At 49.7% G+C, this 19494-nt stretch overlaps 1 protein-coding gene across 1 annotated transcript in view; it reads right to left on the bottom strand.

Moving 5' to 3' along the window:
* St6galnac5 (ST6 N-acetylgalactosaminide alpha-2,6-sialyltransferase 5) overlaps positions 1-19494 on the bottom strand; it is a 164923-nt gene that overhangs the window by 25650 nt on the left and 119779 nt on the right. Inside the window, exon 3 of the mRNA XM_052178474.1 lies at positions 568-977. Coding sequence (XP_052034434.1) covers positions 568-977 — 410 coding nt within the window. The remainder of the gene's footprint in view (positions 1-567; positions 978-19494) is intronic.

Below are 19494 nucleotides of genomic sequence, written 5' to 3'. Positions count from 1 at the left end.
AGGTGCTGTCTACTTTGTCTTTCGAGACAGCACCACCTCTCCCTGGCTTGGAATTCATTGAGTAGACTAGGGTAGGGTTGCTGACAGCAAGCCCCCAGCACAGCAAGCCCCCACCACGTGCTTGACTCAGTTTCCCTAGCACTGGGATTCTAAGCATGCACCACCACGTCCATTTCCCACCATGGAGCTGAGGATAAAACCAGGGACCTCATCCTAGGGCAGCAAGCACTTAGTAAACTGAGCCTCATCTCCACACCCTCCCTGTCTTCCATAAATGAAGTCACCGTGGCCCACTTTTCCTAATGTTGCCCGTCTCCATTTAGCCTCTTTTCAAAATAAGGTCTTGGCCACGAATTACTCAGTAATGGTCACTGTGCTTCAGGCCACTCAACCTGGGCAGTCTGTTACCAGGGCGACCCGACGTGTGAGCCCGGTTGATGTTGCTGACACCAGTCATGGGCTCACAACACAGACCTTCAGCTTTGGCTTGGCTTTCCGTGAGTCTCTCCCCCAGCACGCATCCTCACTGCCCGCTGCTCCCCTCCCCCACGCGCCCGTGCCCTGTACCTGTCTTTGCCAGTCTCCTGCTTGAAGAGCTCGTCAAACTGCAGCATCTTGTGGCGTGTGATCATGAAGGCCTTCAGCCGAGGCAGCACTTGGCTGAGGAGCTGCAGGTTGTTGTACACCTGGCCCTTGCCGTCCCGACGCATGTAGCTGCTGGGGCCCCAGAAGATGAACACGGTGCCCTGGCTCACGTTGAGCAGATCGCGGCGGTTGCGGAGGATCCTCTGGATGCTGGAGTGCGCGATGACCCGCAGGCTCGTGCGGTTGCCCACGTCGAGCCCATAGCCCCGGGTCGGGGCATCATTCATGCGGATAACACACTCTGTCTGGTCGATGTGGGGGCCCTGCTGACTACGCAGTAGGTGCCCCGAGCTGGTCACCAGGGCGCAATCCTTGCAATGCATTTTCAAGGGCTGAAAGACAGGGGAGGAGAGAGATGGTGTCAGCCACAGGATTTACCGTCCTCAGCATCACCAGGTTTGCCCCTCCTTTTAACACCACCCCACCCTCTGGCATCACCAGGTTACATCCCTGTCTTTAGATAAGGATGTCTTCTCCCTCTTTTTACATCTCCGGTCCCCCAGACTCGCACCAGATTATATCTGGACCGTTGCGACCACACGGACCCTCGCTTGCTTTAAAGCTGCAGATGGAGGAAGGCTGGTGCTCATCTGTCTGTCACCGGCTACACTTCCTGTGTCAGTGTGGACACTTGAAACCAGCAAGGCAAAGGCTGTTATAAGTTTAGTTAGCTCAGAGATGGGAAGTCACGAAGGCACACTTTCAAAACAAGGCCTTTCTGAATCCCAAGCTGGCCCTGAGGCAAAGCAGAGTCTCTTCTGCAAACTGTGTGACTCTGCGTCTGCTGCTCTTATACATCTTACTCCAAAGCTAAGCATTGTCAAGGCCTTCGGATGCTGGGAAGACATGTTGACCCTCAATAAAAAATACCACTCATGAATCACATGAGCAATGACATGCGGGTTCAATGCTGTAACGTTGAAAATAATTAAGACTACTTTTTCTCATTTAAAGACTAGGGTAGCACAGAAACTGCAGCGTCTGTTTTCACTTATGTAAATAAGGCCTCAAGCTCACTGCCTCGGATTCTGGAGGTGGAACACTCAGATTCCTTTCTGGAAATGCACCCCCACGATGCCCTGGCACCCTCACGATGCCCTGCCCGGAAAGCCAACGGGGACAACGCTGCCCACAGCACTCAGCCCAGCACCTTGAACCAATGATTTTCTTTAACACCTAAAAGCTAACAACTGAAACATGCCCTGTTCATGTTTAATGGAAATATCTCTTCCTTGTTCTAAGATAATGAAATTAGAGCCCGAGCCCAAGGCCAGGACGTTCAAAAGAAAATGACAATCTGAATGTCACTGTGTAGCCAAGAGCGACTTAGGACTCCTGATCCTCCTGCCTCCACCTCCCAAGTGCTGGGGTGACAGGCACACTCCACACAGTTTATGCGGGGCTATGGCCTGAGCCCAGGGCTCTGTGCAGTCTCGAAAGCTCTCTACTACCAGAGTTGTGTGGTCAGCCCACTCAAAGCAGGCTGAAGGGAGGCTGCCGTGCTGACCTATCCCAGAGCTTTGTCCTTTTCAGTTAGTTGTGGACAGAGCACCTGGCTCCTGACATCCTCAGTTTTTCTTTACTGTGACAGTTTCCTGGACCATGGGAGGGATGTCATAGCCTGACCGAGTGCTCCTCAAGACCTTCTCTCATGGCAAGGTGGGTCCAGATTTGTTTCAAACACTTGTTTAGCTATAGAAACCTGCTAAGTCACTGCCCTCCATGAGCCTTGGTTTCTTCAGCTCTAGCAGAGGAAAGCTGCCCTTTCTACCTTGGTAGAAGCGGGGAAACCCCTAAGATACGGACACTGTTGTTTTTTAAGATTAGTACTATCTGACCTGTGAAAATAGCCATTGCACAGAGCAGAGCCCAGCTGAAGCATAGGACTTGTCACGGGCACTCTCAGGTCTATCCTTTACATGGTGTGCATGCCTGAAGCCTCAGCACGTTGGAGGCAGAGGCAGGTGTAGCATCCCTGTGGTTTTGAGGCCGGCATGTCTGCACAGCCAGTTCCAGCTCAGCTGGGCTACACTGCGAAACTGTTTCAAAAACAATTATCATTTAATATGGAGCATATGGCACAAACTCAGCAAACCAGCACAGAGCCCTTTGAGCTAATGACGGACACACGGGCTTGAGAAATCAGAGCCTCGGCCGCCCTAAGTTATCACCAGGAATGCAATGCTTGGTTGTGCTTAGGTGACTGGGTGTGATGGCTGTCCTTGTCAACTTGACACATCTGGAAAGAGGGAGACTCAACTGAGGAAATGTACCCATTGGATTCACCCTAGGACCTGTCTGTGGGACATTTTCTTGATTACACATTAATGGAGGGGAGCCACACCCCATTGAGGGTGGAGCCACTCCTGGGCAGGTGGTCCTGGGTTATCTATAGAAGCTGGCTGAGCAGGAGTCTGTAGTCCTTGTCCTTCCCTGGTCTCGGCTTCAATCCCTGCTCTGTGTTTCTGTCACAAGCTCCTGCCCTGGCTTCCCTCAATGACGGAGAGTGACCTGGGAGTCAAGTAAATCCTTTTGAGTTTGCTTAAGTTGTTGCTTTTTTGAGGTTTATAATATATTATTTCCCCCTTTTCTTCCCCACCACGACTATTCCATAGCAGAGCCATTTTATGTCTCAGACACTGAACTTGGTGCATAGATAAAACATGAGGAGATTCCTTCTCAGGAGCTTGCAGTCCAGGGAGAGGACACTCTCAGGACAATGAAAGGATCCTCAGTAAGTGCTGAGCTAACCTGGCCCAAGGTCCTCTGGGACCCAAGGTAAGGGACTGTGGAGCCAGAAAGGCAGGGGTACAGTCAGCAAGGGACTGTGCAGTGTGTGACTGGAAACCAGCAGAAGAGGGGATCTTAGGAGGAGGAAGTCATAACAGGACCAGATGCGGGGAAGCAGAGCCCAAGAAAAGTGATCACCTCCTCCTCCCCTTTCCTCCTCCTCTTCTTCACAAATTCAATTTTTTGAAGGTTTTAATTTATATTTTGGTCCCATAAGTGAACGTTCTTAAGTGGAACTCTTTTCTAAGAATATTTAGAACATAAAAAAATTTGCCAATTATCAGATCGACACAAATCCTTGACAAAGGTTTCCCGAGTAATCCTCGCTAATGCAAACCTTTATGAGAATTACACTCTTACTGCAGATCTTCAGTCTATCCCATAATAATAAGGCTACAGAACCTTGAAATGACTGCCAAGGCCTGACATAGGGGCGTCAGTGGGGAATGGAGACTCTCAGAGCCCTCTCCAACAGTTTCTTCAGTGACTGACCCAGTGCCTCAGGTTGTCTGCCTGTTAGAGGTGAAAGTTCTGCATCCTGGGAATGCTTCGGAAGTATCCCGTGACAATGACGAGGTTCTGCAAGGATCAGGCTGTTCAGACCCTGGAGGGTCAGGAAACCAAGTCTACATCTGATCTCAAACAAGTTCCTACCCTTCTTACTTTTTTAAAACACAAGGGACCGACTCGATAACTTGTAGCCCAGTGCTGCTGATTCCTTCAGCCATTCATTCGAAGACCTTTAATGAATACTTAATATGCCCTGAGGTACCATAGAGCGCAGAACATTTCTTTCATTAGGTTGCTTTTTTTTTTTTTACTTTTTTATGTTTTTATTAGTGTGTATTAATCATATGTAATAGTGGGTTTCATTATGAAATTTTCATGTGTATTTTTGATCACATCAACCATAGATGAGCCTCTTTTGTCCCCTTTCCACTGATTCTTTGCTTCCTAATAAATAAAGTTCTTTCTACTTGCATGTGTGTGGGGGACAGGAGGAAAAGGGGGGAGATGGAGAAAGAACGGGGTCGATAAGCTTCTTTAGGGTTGCTTTCAGTGGGCACATTACCACTGAGAAAAATGTCTTTTCTTTTCCTATCAATAACTAATACATTATAGATCCTCAAGAGAGCAGGGGCCCGGCCAGCGCCGCCTCCCTCTGTGACTGGGTATTGACTCCTCATCTTGTCAGAGCTTCTGTTAGCTCAGGAGTTCAACAGCCCTCATCACGGTGGGAGACAGGGATCCCAGCCCTCCTGGTCCTCCCCTTCCTCTGCCTCTATGATGTGAGGCCTGGGTCTGAGCAGAAAGTGGTCAGTTCTCCCCGTAACAGTCTTAGCACTGTCACACCTGTGGCACACCCTGCCACCCTGGATGGCCACTAGTGTAACCCTAGGGTCTAGAGTTGAGGAAGCCCACGGGTGATGGTGCTCTCCGGCGGCCTCTACTTGCTGGCATTAAGAGGGCTAGCTAGCCAGCAGAGGGGATATTTCCAACCCAGTTCCAGGTCACTTCTTACAGCTGAGACTGGCTGACAGGCATGACCCCACCCCAGGGACACGGAGGATCCCCTCCATTTTCTTATCTTTCCCTGCACAAGAAGGTCTTTTCAGGGAGGAAGACCTCTGATGTGCTGCACCTGTTCTCTGAGATCTCCAGTCAGAGCCCAGCAGGAGCTGATCCAAGCCCACCACAGGCACCAGTCCTCTTCCTTACCCATCTGAGCTCTGGTCTCTCAGCTCTGTTCCCTCACCAGCACCCACTCTTAAAGCTCAGGTCACAGGCGATGTGGTGCAGAATCATGGCTGTCCAAATCCTGCCTGTTGCTAAGCGGTGCCAGTAAGACCACTCTCTCCCACATAAGACATCGCCTTTTGAGCATTTGAGAGGAGGGCCCCTTCCCAAGAGGAAATGGAGCCAGGTTCCTGCACTTAGAAGGACTAACGGTGCTATGGACGCAGAAAGACTAAAAATCACACAAATTGTGAGACCCAGTTTCTTCGGGTGTACTGCAGTCCCCTGAGGGAACTGTGTTCTTCCCCATCTTGGGCACCATTAAGACTCTAGAGTCTTAATGATCTGGGGAGAGCATTCACAGGGGGTACACTGGTTTCTGCTGCGGTGTCTGTGTGCTCTTCCTTTGAGTGATAGGATGTGGGGTGGACCGATTGCTCGGCAGGGCGTGGCAGGATTGACTCTGGGTTCTGCCTTCCAGACAAAGGGCAGCAGAGGGGGAAGGCAGAATGAGACGCTCTGAGGGGAGTTTTTACCTAGGAAGACAGATTGTCTTCTTCCTCATAGTATCTTCTCTCTCTCTCTCTCTCTCTCTCTCTCTCTCTCTCTCTCTCTCTCTCTCATTTCATTTTCTCAGCAGCTGTATAGCTTGGTGGAAAATATGGCCACCCATATTGGGTCACTCCAGTCTTGGCAGTGTCTCCTATGTCCTGACTATAAAAAGAATCTAGCTGGTCTGGGGATGTAGTTCAGATGGTAAAGTGATTGCCTAGTCCAAGGCCCTGGGTGAACCCCCAGCACCACAAAAAACCTTGACATGGAAGCACATGCCAGTGATGTCATCACTTGGGGTGTAGACTCTAAAGTTCAAGGCGATTCTTGTCTACATAGTGGTCGGAGGTCAGCCTGGGCTACCTGAGACCCTAGGGAGAGTGATGGCTAAAGGCGTGACTCCCGCTTCCTGTACTTTATGAGAACGCAAGGGCAGACGGTACACAGGTGGCCCAACTTGCCAGGAATTGTCTTGGTTCCTGACAGGAAGGGGACTGGCAAAGACACCTGTCTTCAGAGAGACAGGACAGTGCAAGCACCATGGAGAGCTCAGGACACTGCCAGAAATGAACAGCTGGCTGGAAACTGTCCCAGGATGCAGGAAGGGCCACTGAGCCAGTCATTAATCCCCAGCAAGGGCTTCATGCAAGGCCATTAGAGCTGGGCTGGGCTGAAAAATGCCCGGGAAAAAATTGGAAGCACAGAAGGAGTCATGAGGCGTTCCCAGAGGGTTCCTGGGAAGCCTGGCACTGCAGGCCACGCCTCCCACCACCCCATGCAAGGGTGAACAAGCTGCTTTGGAGCTGTGGAGGTAGGCGGGCAGCAGGCTGTTTAGGAGAACGTGAGTGTGGAAGTCTAAATTTACTTTTGCTGTTTCTTATGCACTTTGTCAGTTTGCAAGTATTTTCCACCATTGTAGAACCCAGGACAGGGAATGCACCCTTCAGCAGGACTCAAGATGGTTTTAGAATATGTGAATTAGTCCATCACATGTCTCTGTAAAACACCCTACAAAATACACACAGGCACACACATGTGCACATACATGTGCACATGCACACACATCCAACCACACACACACAACATACACACGGGATAGGGAAACATAATTTCTATCATGGCTAACTCCTTCACCCTGTGGTGACAGGAGCATTTTTATTTGAGGAAGCGAGCTAAGAAATCAAGGTCTGATTTTTGTCACAGCTGAGCTGTGATTTTGTCACAGAAGAGCAAGAGCAGGCAGAATTCTCTCTGTGACCCAGCTGATGCCTCCTGAGCCTTTCTTAAGAGGACAGAGCAAGCCAAGTCAAATTAAAGCTGACACCTAAAATGCCTGGTGATGTCCTTGTACACATCTGTATCCCGCAACACCATGGCTTCACTTCTTAAAACGCTGATGCATTTGGCAGGGGGAAAGGTACCTCAGAACCTGGTGCCCATTAGTTCAGTAATGACACTGGCCTTGTGCTAGGGGGCAGCCCGTTGGTCTGGAGCAAACAGATATATATTAAATGGCTTTAGGTGTTTCGAGACACTCTGGCCTTGCAATCTGATGCTTTCCTGCAATTACCAGGCTGTTATTAGCTGTCAGTCTCAGTTCAGGCACCTTGGTGAGAGCCACGCTGATTATTTAATGTGAGTTGCCAGGAAATGTTACTCTCAAGAAGCTGCTTTTCCTGCAACTCAGTGACAGGCCCTCCCACCAGCCTCGGGTGCCACAGAGCACCAGCAGTCTTTCCATTCTACGTCTCTCTCCACCTAGTGCTACCTATATTGTACCCCTTGCCTGGATGAGGCTAATCAAGCACCGTCGCAGAAGGCTACAGTAGGCATGGCCTTGTTGGAGTAGGCGTGGCCTTGTTGGAGTGGGTGTGTCACTCTGTGCTGCCTTGATGGGATAGGCGTGGCTTTGCTAAAATAGGCGTGACCTTGTTGGAGTGGGCATGGCCTTTGATACTGAGCTATGTCTAAAACCATTTTGTTGTTGTTGTTGGCCTCAAACCTGCTTCTTGTACTTCTCAGATGAATACATGGAGTAACTGGTTTAGCTTTTTTAAGGTCCATTTTTTTCATCCATACTATGAACGTGGGGAATTTGATCTCAAACAGGAGGCTTGCCATTTCGATCCACAGGGCAACTAGGCCCCTACCACTCACCCCCTAGTCAGTCCAGGCTCGTTCTTGAGGCTTGTCCTCTAGCCCTCTAGTTCATATGCTCACTTCTGTTGGCTCTGTCTTCTACATCCCATCCCTGCCTGTCTCCTCACACTCCTCCCCCTTTAAGTGACCGACATCTCACCTCTGTGCCCGCAGCATTCAGCATTCACCCCTTCACCTGTGTCCCTGCTAGTAGGCAGTTCCAGAGTCGTCCTCAGTATGCAAATCACGTTGTCACGCATCTGCTGTGCCTTTCAGTGGCTTCCTGTTGAGCTAATAAACCCCCAGACTCCCAGGCTCAAGCTTTGAGCCCTAGCCCCACCACCTGCAGCTTGCCTCTCAGTGGTCCCTTCAGCATGCTCCTGTACAGCCATTGCCCCGCCGTCTCCCCACTGCTGTCCCCTCTCTGTGCGACACTCCTTCAAGCCCTTCACAAGTAACTTCACATGCCAAGAAATCTAGTTTCCCATCTCACCAGCAACCTTCCTCTTCTCTGACCCAGGCTTTGTTTTATTTTTATAAACTCATGTGTCACCCTAAAATAATCCTAATTATTGTTTCTTGCGTTTACATGTTGTTGCCTTTCTTATATTCTGGGATGTAAAAGGAGAGAGACACTATGTTATTTGTACAGTTTCTGTAGCACCACAAAAGATGTCCAGCTTGGGGGTGTTCAACAAGTGTGTTTGAACAAATAATTGAGTAGTAGTCATGGGAACCATTTGCATGGAGCGTGGTACAAAGAATTGCACAAGGGTAAACTTGTGTTCGGTCTCGCCATTCAGAAGATAGCAGGTCTAGAGACTTCCCGAGTCTGGGAAGTTGATTTTATTTTTTAGAGTATGTTTAGAGTATTTTTTGTGTATGTTTCATAACCATAAGTAGCACTGAATTAACTTCAAGGGGAGGCCTGGGAAAGCCTATAATTTCCTTTTAATTTAATTGCGTTTTAATGAGCTTTTAACATTCAATCTTATTAAGATATCATTTGTAGGCCATAAAATTCACCCATTTTATTTTATTACAGTTTTTGATACAGAGTCTCATGTAGCCCAGGCTGGCCTCAAACTCACTATGTAACCAAAGGTGGCTTTGAACTTCTGATTTTTGCCCCTTCCTTTTACATCTGTACAGGATAATGCCTGGTGACAAATTCATTGATTTTAAACTCGGCAGGTGGGCATTGCCATGATCTAACTTTAGAGCATTTCTATCACTCTAAAAAGAAACCCCAGGCCGCTTTATAGCCCTGACCACTCCCTGCCCACTCCCTTTGATCACTGGGTGATGTTTTATCTCCAGCTAGATCTCCCTTCTTTTGCTGTTTATTGTAAATGGAATCATCAGCTGTGGCCACACACTCTAGAGTTAACTTGTTTATCTATTCACTAGTGTGTGTGTGTGTGTGTGTGTGTGTGTGTGTCCTGCCCTCTGTTTGATGATAGCCATTCTAAGGGGTGAGGGGAGGTGTCTCATGATGGTGCTCGGCAGTTTCATGGTTCTAATTTTCCCTGTTTTGAGTTTCCGATTGTGTGTATTGTACCCTCCACTTGAACTCTGAGTCAACATCCAGCTGACTTGTATGTACTGAGCCCGGCATTAATCTTCAGTGTCAGCTTGACTGCACTAAGAGTCCTCCACGGGATCAGTGAGGCACACCCCCGCGCCTGGGAGGGTGCTCCAGAGAGCTCAACTGAACACTCACCTAGGACGCTTCACACTGAATCTGAGTGGCATTGTCCTATGACAGGTGTCCTGAGTGAGTGGCACCATCCCCTATCGTCAGGTGTCCTGAGTGGCACCGTCCCACGACTGAGGCCACTCACAGAAGTTCAAAAGGAAGGAGAAGGCCGGCTGAGGTTGAATTTTCTTCTTGTTCTGACCTCTGTCTGACAGGAAGACTCTCCTCTGCCATAGGCTCATGTTGGTATGATGTTCTGCCCAAGCACATGAGGCCAGCAGGCTTTGACTCCAACCCTCCAAAACTCTGAGCCCTGGTAGAGCCTTCTCCCTTAGGTGTCTCTGACAATGACCAGAAAGCAGCTGGTGGAGTCCTGTTCATTTTCTTCATGGTCCTTACACAACCAATGACTGGAATTTTTCATTTTGGTGCTTGGCAAATGTTCAGGAGATACTTGAAATAATTTATTAATCTCTTGCCCCTTGCTTTCTTGGTAAGATTTCCTTTGGGTGGTTTTCCTTTGTTCCCCATGAATGCGCACAGTTGAAGGGTGGGTTACATCCTAGAGCCTGCTTCTTCCCTGGGATGCTGGCACAGTGGTTGGTAGTTTACCTGGGCTCACCTGCCATCGTCCTGTAATCCCATGATGCAACTGCCTTCACACAATTATCCCTGGAAGACAGGTCATATAAGGACCCCATGCACGGATTAGTGTAATTACAAGGCTGCTTTTCATTAGGCTATGGTGATGGTGATCTTGACTGTTGCTGGACATGCCCGATTCTATAAATCTGACTTGTTTGGCATCTACCAGCTTTGAAAGAAAGTTTAGACAAATGTGAGCATGACCCCAGGCCTGGAAGGTACTGAGCTGATGGCCGAGAGAACTGAGAGTTCTCTGTATAACTGAGTAAAGAGTGGGGAAGCTAACAGCATTTGGAAGCCATGGTGCATCCTCCAGGCCAGGCGGGGACCTGTTCTGCTAACGAAATACAAATTTCTTCTCCCCCTACCCTTTCATTGCTCAACACACAGCTCTCAGGCTCCAACTATTTCTGTAATGGGATCCCTTGGGCAGGTTCTCAGGACCCTACTGTCTTCACTCCTCTGGCTATCCCCTACTCGAACATCAGAAGGATTATGCAATACGATGATACAGACTCCTCCAAGAATAGATGGTCATTTCTCCTTCAGTCAATGAATGAGAACAGCGCACATGACCAGAACAGTGAATATACAGCACTGGACAGGAGGAAGCCCAGCTTGGGTGGCAGGCGTGGGTACAAATCTTAGGCTCATCTTTGTTACGAAGCATCTTGGATGAAGAGCTGGGTATGGCTGTAATCCTGGAACTTAAGAGGTTGAGGATAGAGGATCACCTTGAGGTCCAGGCCAGCCTGGGATGTGTGAGACTGTCTCATGACACAACACACACACACACACACACAAAGTAGGGGAGGAAGAAGCAGGGGAGAGAAAAGGGGGCGGGCAGGAGGTGGAAGAGGAGGAGAAGGAGGTGGCCGAAAAGTAGAAAGAGGAGAGGAAGCATGTGCAAGGGAGGGGCCAGTTGGAAACAAAAATGATACAGAAATTAGAAATCATGGAGAATCTAGAAATCCGGAGACCCAAGAAGACAGTGACAGCATGGATTCTGAGAGATGAAAGGCGTAGGACCTCAGCAGAACCGTCTAGAAGTTGGGAGGCTGTGGGAACGGCTCCCACCACTGAAAGGCACTGTGAACATGACACCCAAGCATCTCAACAGGCGACACCAGCAACTGTCACCCCTTTATCAAAGGCTGGGATCAAACTTTGTTCCCTTAGGTAGGAAGGTCCAAGGTCAGATTGGAACCTTCAACTATAATCTAGACAAGTAAGACTGGGTGCTAAGAGGGATCATGCTCATGGTATTTTAAGCTTCATTTGCTTATCAATTCATTTCCCAACCATACATTGAAATGGGGTGCAAGACTGAAAAGTTATTGCTGAAGTTTCGGAAAGTAAGATTTAAGGCCCTCCGTCAGGTAGGATAGGGAGGTGAACTTCCTCCAATCCTGTGCCTCATTCCATCATCTGTCACATGCACATCTTCAGGGACTGTGTCTTTTTGTTGTTGTTGTTCTTTTGTTTTGTTTTGTTTTTTTCGAGACAGGGTTTCTCTGTGTAGTCCTGGATGTCCTGGAACTCACTCTGTAGACCAGGCTGGCCTTGAACTCAGAAATCCGCCTGCCTCTGCCTCCCAGAGTGCTGGGATTACAGGCGAGCGCCACCACTGCCCAGCTGGGACTGTGTCTTTAGGGTGAGCCACAGGCCTCCTGACTGACCTCAGCAGAGGTTGATTGGAGACTTAGGAAGGAGACACGCCCATGACTCTGCTCTTCTGATGCCTTTACCAGTTGCCTAGCGAACTTGAAACATGTAGATGTTGCAGAGCAAAGGGATAAGGGCCCTAGGTCACCACTCTAATGACTAACTAGGAAGTCTCACTTCTTTTTGACTGTGTGACCAGGAAACTTGTCTTGATCTATTATACCTTTTGTGCCCAAAATCTGGGACAGCTTGTAGTATCATTTTTATACAAGGAGATAGGAGACCTGTTGATGCTTACTGCAGCCTAAGGCTGGAGGACAGGTCCTTGCCTTTCCGAAGGATGCTTCTGACCACAGCTCTCAAACCCAGTGATCCAGCACTCTCCTCCCTCGACCACCTAGGGCAGTCCGCATTTCTAAAAGGCTTCCTTCACAGCCTGCTTCCTACTGATGTATTTCAGTCATTCCCCTTACTGGGTCAGATTCTAAACAGGCCCTGCCCTTGCCTGTCTGAGGCCAGCCTCCATTCAGGGCACACTGCCTGGCTTGCCCCATCAGACATGTACTGTCCCGTGCCAAGGCCACCTGCCCAGCTGAGCTTTGGGCCATAAAGACTTCTTGGGTTAAAATCCAGTGACCTACCAGCTTTTGAGCACGAGGAAATTCCTCAATGCTCCCATTTCTTGGTTCTCTTACTTGTCAAATGGTGGAGGACATGTGGGGTTCAGGGGTGAATTCTGCTTCTCTTCCTGCTTCCTCCACCTCCCACCACCACATTGCTTCCCCTGCTGCAGACACTTCTATGCCACCCCCTCAGGAGGCATGGTGACTTTTTTTTTTAATCTTCACGTCCACCCTGTTTCACAAAGCAGTTAAATTCCAGAGCAGGGCCAGTAGATGTTGGCTGAATGAATGAGCGTGTGAATTTCCGAGGCGGCAGAAGGTGGGTTTCATCTCCCTATTCTACATTGTTCAGAGAACTGTAAGGGTTTTTTTTTTTTTTTTTTTTTTTTTTTGATCCAGCTTAAATTCTAACCAGACAATGCTAAGACCCTTTTAACTTCCTGGTACTTTGAAAGGGCTTTGATCATTTGTACATCTACTGGTGACACTATGTGTCCCTAGACTGGGGGATGTCAAAGGCGAGGGACTTCGAGAGTCCCTGTGGCCAGGTCCAGCAGAGCAAGGTGGGCCCTTGTCTTTGTGCTTATTCTTGGCCACACTGAGGTTCCAGAAGGAACCGGCTCAGGGGTTAAGTAATGTGAGGTTTCAGGGACTGGCTCTCCTTTGGAGCTGGCAGTTTGGGAGGGGCGGGGCGGGGCAGGGCACTGTTAAGTATGGAGCCTGACAGTCACCATCCCTGCTGGGCTGGCCTGGCTCACTTGCAACTGTGCTTAGGGCTGTCATGATGTTTATTTCAAAAACAAGGCTTCCGAGGGACGGGTGTACAGGGCGTTGTTTCGCCAGCCACAGGAGGACATTATTCTTGTGTGTGTGTGTGTGTGTGTGTGCACCCTCACATACTCATGGATGTTCAGTCAGTGTGCTCATGTATACACATGAGCTCATGTATGTACATGCATGTGGAGGCTGGTGGATAACCTCAGTGCCACCCCTCAAATGCCTTCCTAACCCTCCCAATCTTTGTTCTCCTTCAATGCCAGCCCCGTGCAACCCTCACCCAACTCCTTTCCGTCTGTTCCTGCCACCACTCCCTGTGTTAGTTGAACTTGACTCTAGAGCAGGGTTCTCGATCTGTGGGCCTCAACCTCTGTGGGTTGACTGACATTTTCACAGTGATCTCCTATCAGATATTCTGCACATCAGATATTTACATTATGGTTCACAGCAGCAGCAAAATTACACTTATGACATAGCAAGGAAAATAATTGTATGGTTGGGGGGGGGTCGCCACAACAGGAAGGACAATTTAAAGGGTCACAGCATCAGAAGGGTTGAGAACCGCTGCTCTAGAGCCTGCTTATTAGCCAGAGTCTCTTGATGGGCGCTAGACAATTTGCGGGTATTATCTATTTATTCATTTTTTTGAGGGAAGATCTCCTGTATCCCAGAGCTAGCTTCCAACTCACCATATGGTTAAAATGAAGTTGAACTTCTAATCTTTCTGCCTCCATTTCTCAAGTGCTGGAACTACAATTATGTGGAACCACATCTACTTTATGTTATCTCTCTCTCTCCCTCTCTCTCTCCTTCTTCCTCTCCCTCTGTCTCAGTCACTGTTTCTTTTGCTCCCTCTCCCTTGCCCCATCTTTGGAGACATTATCTTATCCACAGAGCTTGGTGCAGTGCCTGACATACAATATAAACTTAATATATTGCCACCCACCCGTATCAAGCCCAGGCCTCCAGCAACCGGACAAAGCTAATGCTCCTGTAACCTCCTCCCCTGTCCCAGGTATGTGGCCCTCTGAGAAGGGTCATGAGACCCACACTCAAGCACAAGGGGACCACAAACACATCCGGCCCCCAACAGTTAGCATTGCTGCAAGGGATCTGGGGACAGACCAAGTGTCTTCTGAGATTAGTTACCTTCTAGAACTAGGAATGAAGCCATGGGCATCCTGTGCATAGGCTGTGTCGCTGTGGCACTGGCTCTGCCTCTGTGTCATTGACCTTCATCACCCTCTACCACTTCTGTCACCACCATCTTCGCAGGCTCGTCTATTAACGGCTAGACACACACTCTACATCCAGGGTGTTAGCATTTTGTCTAAGTTTCGCCCCACAGTTACCTGGCAATGGCCAGGTGTGCCTGACTCACTATAGAAGCGGCTGCTCGCCCCTCTGCTCTTTCTTGCTCTTGCCTTCCTGCTCCCCTCTGTCCTCTCGCCCTTCCCCCCTCATGCTCATGGCCAGCCTCTACTTCTCTACTCTCTCTGCGTTTCTCTGTCTCTACTTCCCTCTCAACTCCCCTCCCCATGCCCTGAATATGGGAAGAGATGCCTCAGCATGGGCCCGTGGAGGCACCATACCTGACTACACCTCCACCAAAACATACTCCTTTTCTCCCCTTATCCTTTTATAAAACACAGGTCTCCCCGGGACCCTGTGGCCCTCACACCCTGCTTGTTCCAGAGCTCTCTGTTTGCTTCCCTGTTGATCCATTTGGAAGCAGACCTATGGGATGACACAGTAGAACCACGTCCATAGCATTGTACCCATCCCCAACACACTCCCACTGTGTCTTCAGTCAAACAAGTACTTTTCGGTAGTGGGCTATGTGCCAGGCACCGTTCTTCAGGCTGAGAATACAAAGAACTCAACCAAATAGATCCTCTCCCAAGCAGAGGCTCTGTGTGTACCAGGAAGATGGAGAGAAACCCTGGCCTGGTGTTGATGTCTGCTGTGCTGCCTGTCCCTGGCTTACAGAGCCCAGCACATGGCGCAGATCCCAGGAACCTGGACATGGGGCTATATTTCCCCTTCTCTGGGGAGTCGTTAAGGCTATCCTGCCAAACCCCTCTCAATGACACCTCTACAAGACAATGCCAAGGCTGGAATGAGGCCCCCGGGACAAATCAATCCCAGCTCCATGCAAAGACAGGCATGCCTGTGCTTTCCAGAAAACAACCTCAAATGCTACCAGCCATGCTGCGCTTCTATGGAGAGACAGTAGGACTGGCAAGGGAGAGAGGGAAAGTAGCCAGCGAGTATCAGGAAGTTGATACAGGGCGCTTACAGATAGGAGCAGGAAGTTGATGCAGGGCGCTCACAGGTAGGAGCAGGAAGTTGATTCAGGGCGCTCACAGGTAGGAGCAGGAAGTTGCTGCAGGGCGCTTACAGATAGGAGCAGGAAGTTGATGCAGGGTGCTCATAGATAGGAGCAGGAAGTTGATGCAGGGCGCTTACAGATAGGAGCAGGAAGTTGATGCAGGGTGCTCACAGATAGAAGCAGGAAGTTGATGCAGGGCGCTTACAGGTAGGAGCAGGAAGTTGATGCAGGGTGCTCACAGGTAGGAGCAGGAAGTTGATGCAGGGCGCTCATAGATAGGAGCAGGAAGTTGATGCAGGGCGCTCACAGATAGGAGCAGGAAGTTGATGCAGGGCGCTCACAGATAGGAGCAGGAAGTTGATGCAGGGCGCTCACAGATAGGAGCAGGAAGTTGCTGCAGGGCGCTCACAGATAGGAGCAGGAAGTTGATGCAGGGTGCTCACAGGTAGTAGCAGGAAGTTGATGCAGGGCGCTCATAGATAGGAGCAGGAAGTTGATGCAGGGCGCTCACAGATAGGAGCAGGAAGTTGCTGCAGGGCGCTCACAGATAGCAGGAAGTTGATGCAGGGCGCTCACAGATAGGAGCAGGAAGTTGATGCAGGGCGCTCACAGGTAGGAGCAGGAAGTTGATGCAGGGTGCTCACAGGTAGGAGCAGGAAGTTGATGCAGGGCGCTCATAGATAGGAGCAGGAAGTTGATGCAGGGCGCTCACAGGTAGGAGCAGGAAGTTGATGCAGGGCGCTCACAGGTAGGAGCAGGAAGTTGATGCAGGGCGCTCACAGATAGGAGCAGGAAGCCCCTCCCTGGCGGAGGAACCTGGAGCCCCTCCTTAGTCATGAGTCCTAGAGTTCCTTTTTATTTTCTATGAGATATCAAGGATCAAATGTGGTGCATGACCTTTAAAAGTAGCCACATTTGGAACCATGAAAGAAAGAGCAGCCCCAGGAGGTGACAGAATGCGCCCAACATCCCATAGTCAGGACCAAAGCCAAGAGCGGGCTTTGTGTTCAAATGACCAGCTAGCTCCCGCCTCATTGTGAGATGTCACCTCCTCACAGAAAAGCTAGGGGAACAATGGCCTTTCCTGGAACCAGCTCTAGGTAAGTCTGAGTCTCCTGAGTCTGACAGGCCAGTGTGCAAGTTTCCTCAAAGCTGAGAGAGGTTAAGCCCCTGGCTCTGCAGGCAAGGGCTCCTGGCTAGAAATGACAGGCAGCCTGCATGGGGAGGGGGCACTGAGGTGGGGCTGGGAAGCTTTGACCAGCCAGGCCACTGCCTCTCATCTTCCCAGATGCCTCAGCCTCCCGCACCTTGCCCTCGCATCACCTTTGCCTTGCCTTCTGAGTACCCCTCGATCCACACTGACTATAGATGCCCCCCAGGTTTCTGGCATTTCCAGATTAAACTTGATAGTCCATGGCCCAATTTGAGAAGACGCAGGTTCCCAAGGTAACCTGATCCTTACCCAGTAAACCGGGTTCAAGAGCAAGAACCCTCAAGCCTCAGTGCTCTGTGATGGGGAATCGGGTGTTTTAGCCTCATCCTGGGACGCAGAATGATGTCAAGGACTTTGGCGTCGGCAGGGGCTTTCCTAGAACCTTCCAGTGCCGCCATGTTTACATTTAGAATAAATGGAAGTCACAGGGCAGGGGTCAGTGGAGGATATGAAGAGCTGAAGGACCAGGGAGGCCATCTGACCATTGCTGAGAACACGCAGAAAGGTGGTTCACAGCAGGTGGGCTTTGGAGATAGAGGGCATCTCCGAATATATCCAGACAGCTGGGCAGGGGGATCGGGGGCTCTGGGGATGGTCAGGGCTTGGTGTCCTCCAGCTGTGTGCATGGTACACCTGCATAGGTCATACCTTAGCCTGGGTGAACAGGTGGGTCCCCTGCCGGGTGTTCTCTGTATAGAGTTTCTGGGCCTTGTACGGCAAAGACCTTTTTGAAATCCCCAGGTTAGATGAGAAAATCAGGCAGCTTCTGGGATGTCACCTCCTAAAGGCCAGCCCAGAGGAGGACCCACTTTCAGATGCAGATGGCAGGATGCCTGTGAGGTCCAGCCATTAAGGATGTGTGTGTGTGCACATATGTACATGCATGTATGTAGGTGCACTTGTGCACATATGTGTGCCAGAGAACAACCTCATAATTTCTTCTTTGGATATCATTCACCTTATCTTTTGAGGCAGGGTCTCTCCCTGGCCTGCAACTCATTGAGTAGGTTAGAGTGGCTCGCTGTCAAGATTCTGGGACAGCTCTGTCTTCCTCCACTCAGACTGGGATTACAAGTGTGTGCCACCACCCCTGGCATTGAAAAAAAAAACATAGTTCTTGTGCATTTATTTTCCACAGTATACATAATTGGATTGGAATCTTTAAGATATAAAGCAAAGCCTGTTTTGTGCGGTGCCGCTAGCCTGACATGGGTGGACTAAAGCACGGAGAACCTCCTTAGCGCCACGTAAACTAGCCGGTGCCTGTCACTGGGGCTGTATAAAGGTCTAGGGTCCTAGAAGCCTATTTTCTGGATGCTGCCATTTAAAAGACAGAGACCCTAATGGTGCCTCAGGCAAACAGCACACAGAATTTGCTTTCCATCTTAAGGCACAAATTTCTCCTGAGAAATCGAAACTTTTCATAAAATATTGTCTGGAAAGCTATAACTCCAGAGCATGCGTTAGTCTGAGGGTTAGGTTGTGTGCCTGTAAACGTCTCGGGGAGCTCATCTGCCAGGGTATCAGTGAGGCATCTGCTTCAGCGAGGCATCTGTTGCCACCTTCATTTTCTGTTTTTATGGATGTGGTGGCAAATGAAAGCTTTCATTAGTATAATTAAAATCCTACTCTCCTCAGAAGAGACAAATGATCCATGCTGAGTTTCTAGGAGCTGGCTACAGCCCAGACAGCACTGGCCTAGGCGTGTGTCTTACTGGCTGGAGGGAGAACATACCAATCAATGGGCCTGTGGCTCCGTCTAAGGGAGTGACTGTGTCTGAATATGAAAGGCACAGCTATTCTTATTAGGAGTTCTGATTACATGATTCTAAAATTTCCCTGAAGCCTTCTGACACGGGTGAGAGGCACAACCCTGTAAATTGTCAGCACATAGAAGCTAAGATTTAGAAAGCGGCTTCTACTGTGCATCCCATAAAATGTGTCCCACGAGGAAGATTAGTATCAATCACAGGCTTATTGGAGAGCGAGATGGGGTCCAATGATAACCTGGCACCATCAACTAGAGTAATGGTCTAAGAAGCAAAAGCAATCAGCGAAGAGAATGGAATCTGCACAGAGAGACAGAAGTAGAGACCGAGTGTCATGGATCACGCTGACGAACAGGCGCTGTTATCCAGCACAAAGGCAGGCGTGAGCAATGCTGCCCGTGCACAATGGATACAGCCAACCACCCATCTTCGGGATGCCTCCGGAAACGGACCTGCCACCTCCAGACGCCCAGCTGCACACAGTGGTACTGAACTACAATGAAGCCTTTACCAACCTGAGAATACTGCCGCTTCCAAAAGCAGCTCGTAGGGGGAGGGGAGGAGCTCCGTGTGGGAGAACACTATACCCCAGGCCTTGCTGAGTCGGATGCTGGGCTTACCCTCCAGGACATGAGTCACTAAGCCAGGATGGAGGAACTGTGTGACTGTAGTTTAGAGATGAGACTGCTTGGACTGTTGGTTTTAGTAGATAGTCCTTCTTGCAAGAGGCAGTACTTAGATCTCCTTGACCTGACATGAGGTGGTCTGATTGTGTCTCTCCCAGCCAACAGCAGCCAGTGGGAAATGGTGATGTGTGAGCTTGGAGCTGGTGAGCTGTGGCGTTTGCCACAGCCCTGTCCTGAGCTCCTCCACTCCAGGGCCTGACAGCCTTGCTGAGAGAAAGCCCA

The sequence above is a fragment of the Apodemus sylvaticus genome, chromosome 4 (assembly GCF_947179515.1).
Source record: "Apodemus sylvaticus chromosome 4, mApoSyl1.1, whole genome shotgun sequence".
In the NCBI taxonomy this organism is placed as follows: domain Eukaryota; kingdom Metazoa; phylum Chordata; class Mammalia; order Rodentia; family Muridae; genus Apodemus; species Apodemus sylvaticus.
The sequence above is the reverse complement of the archived record's forward strand: the minus strand, read 5'-3'. Positions and strand labels throughout refer to the sequence as shown.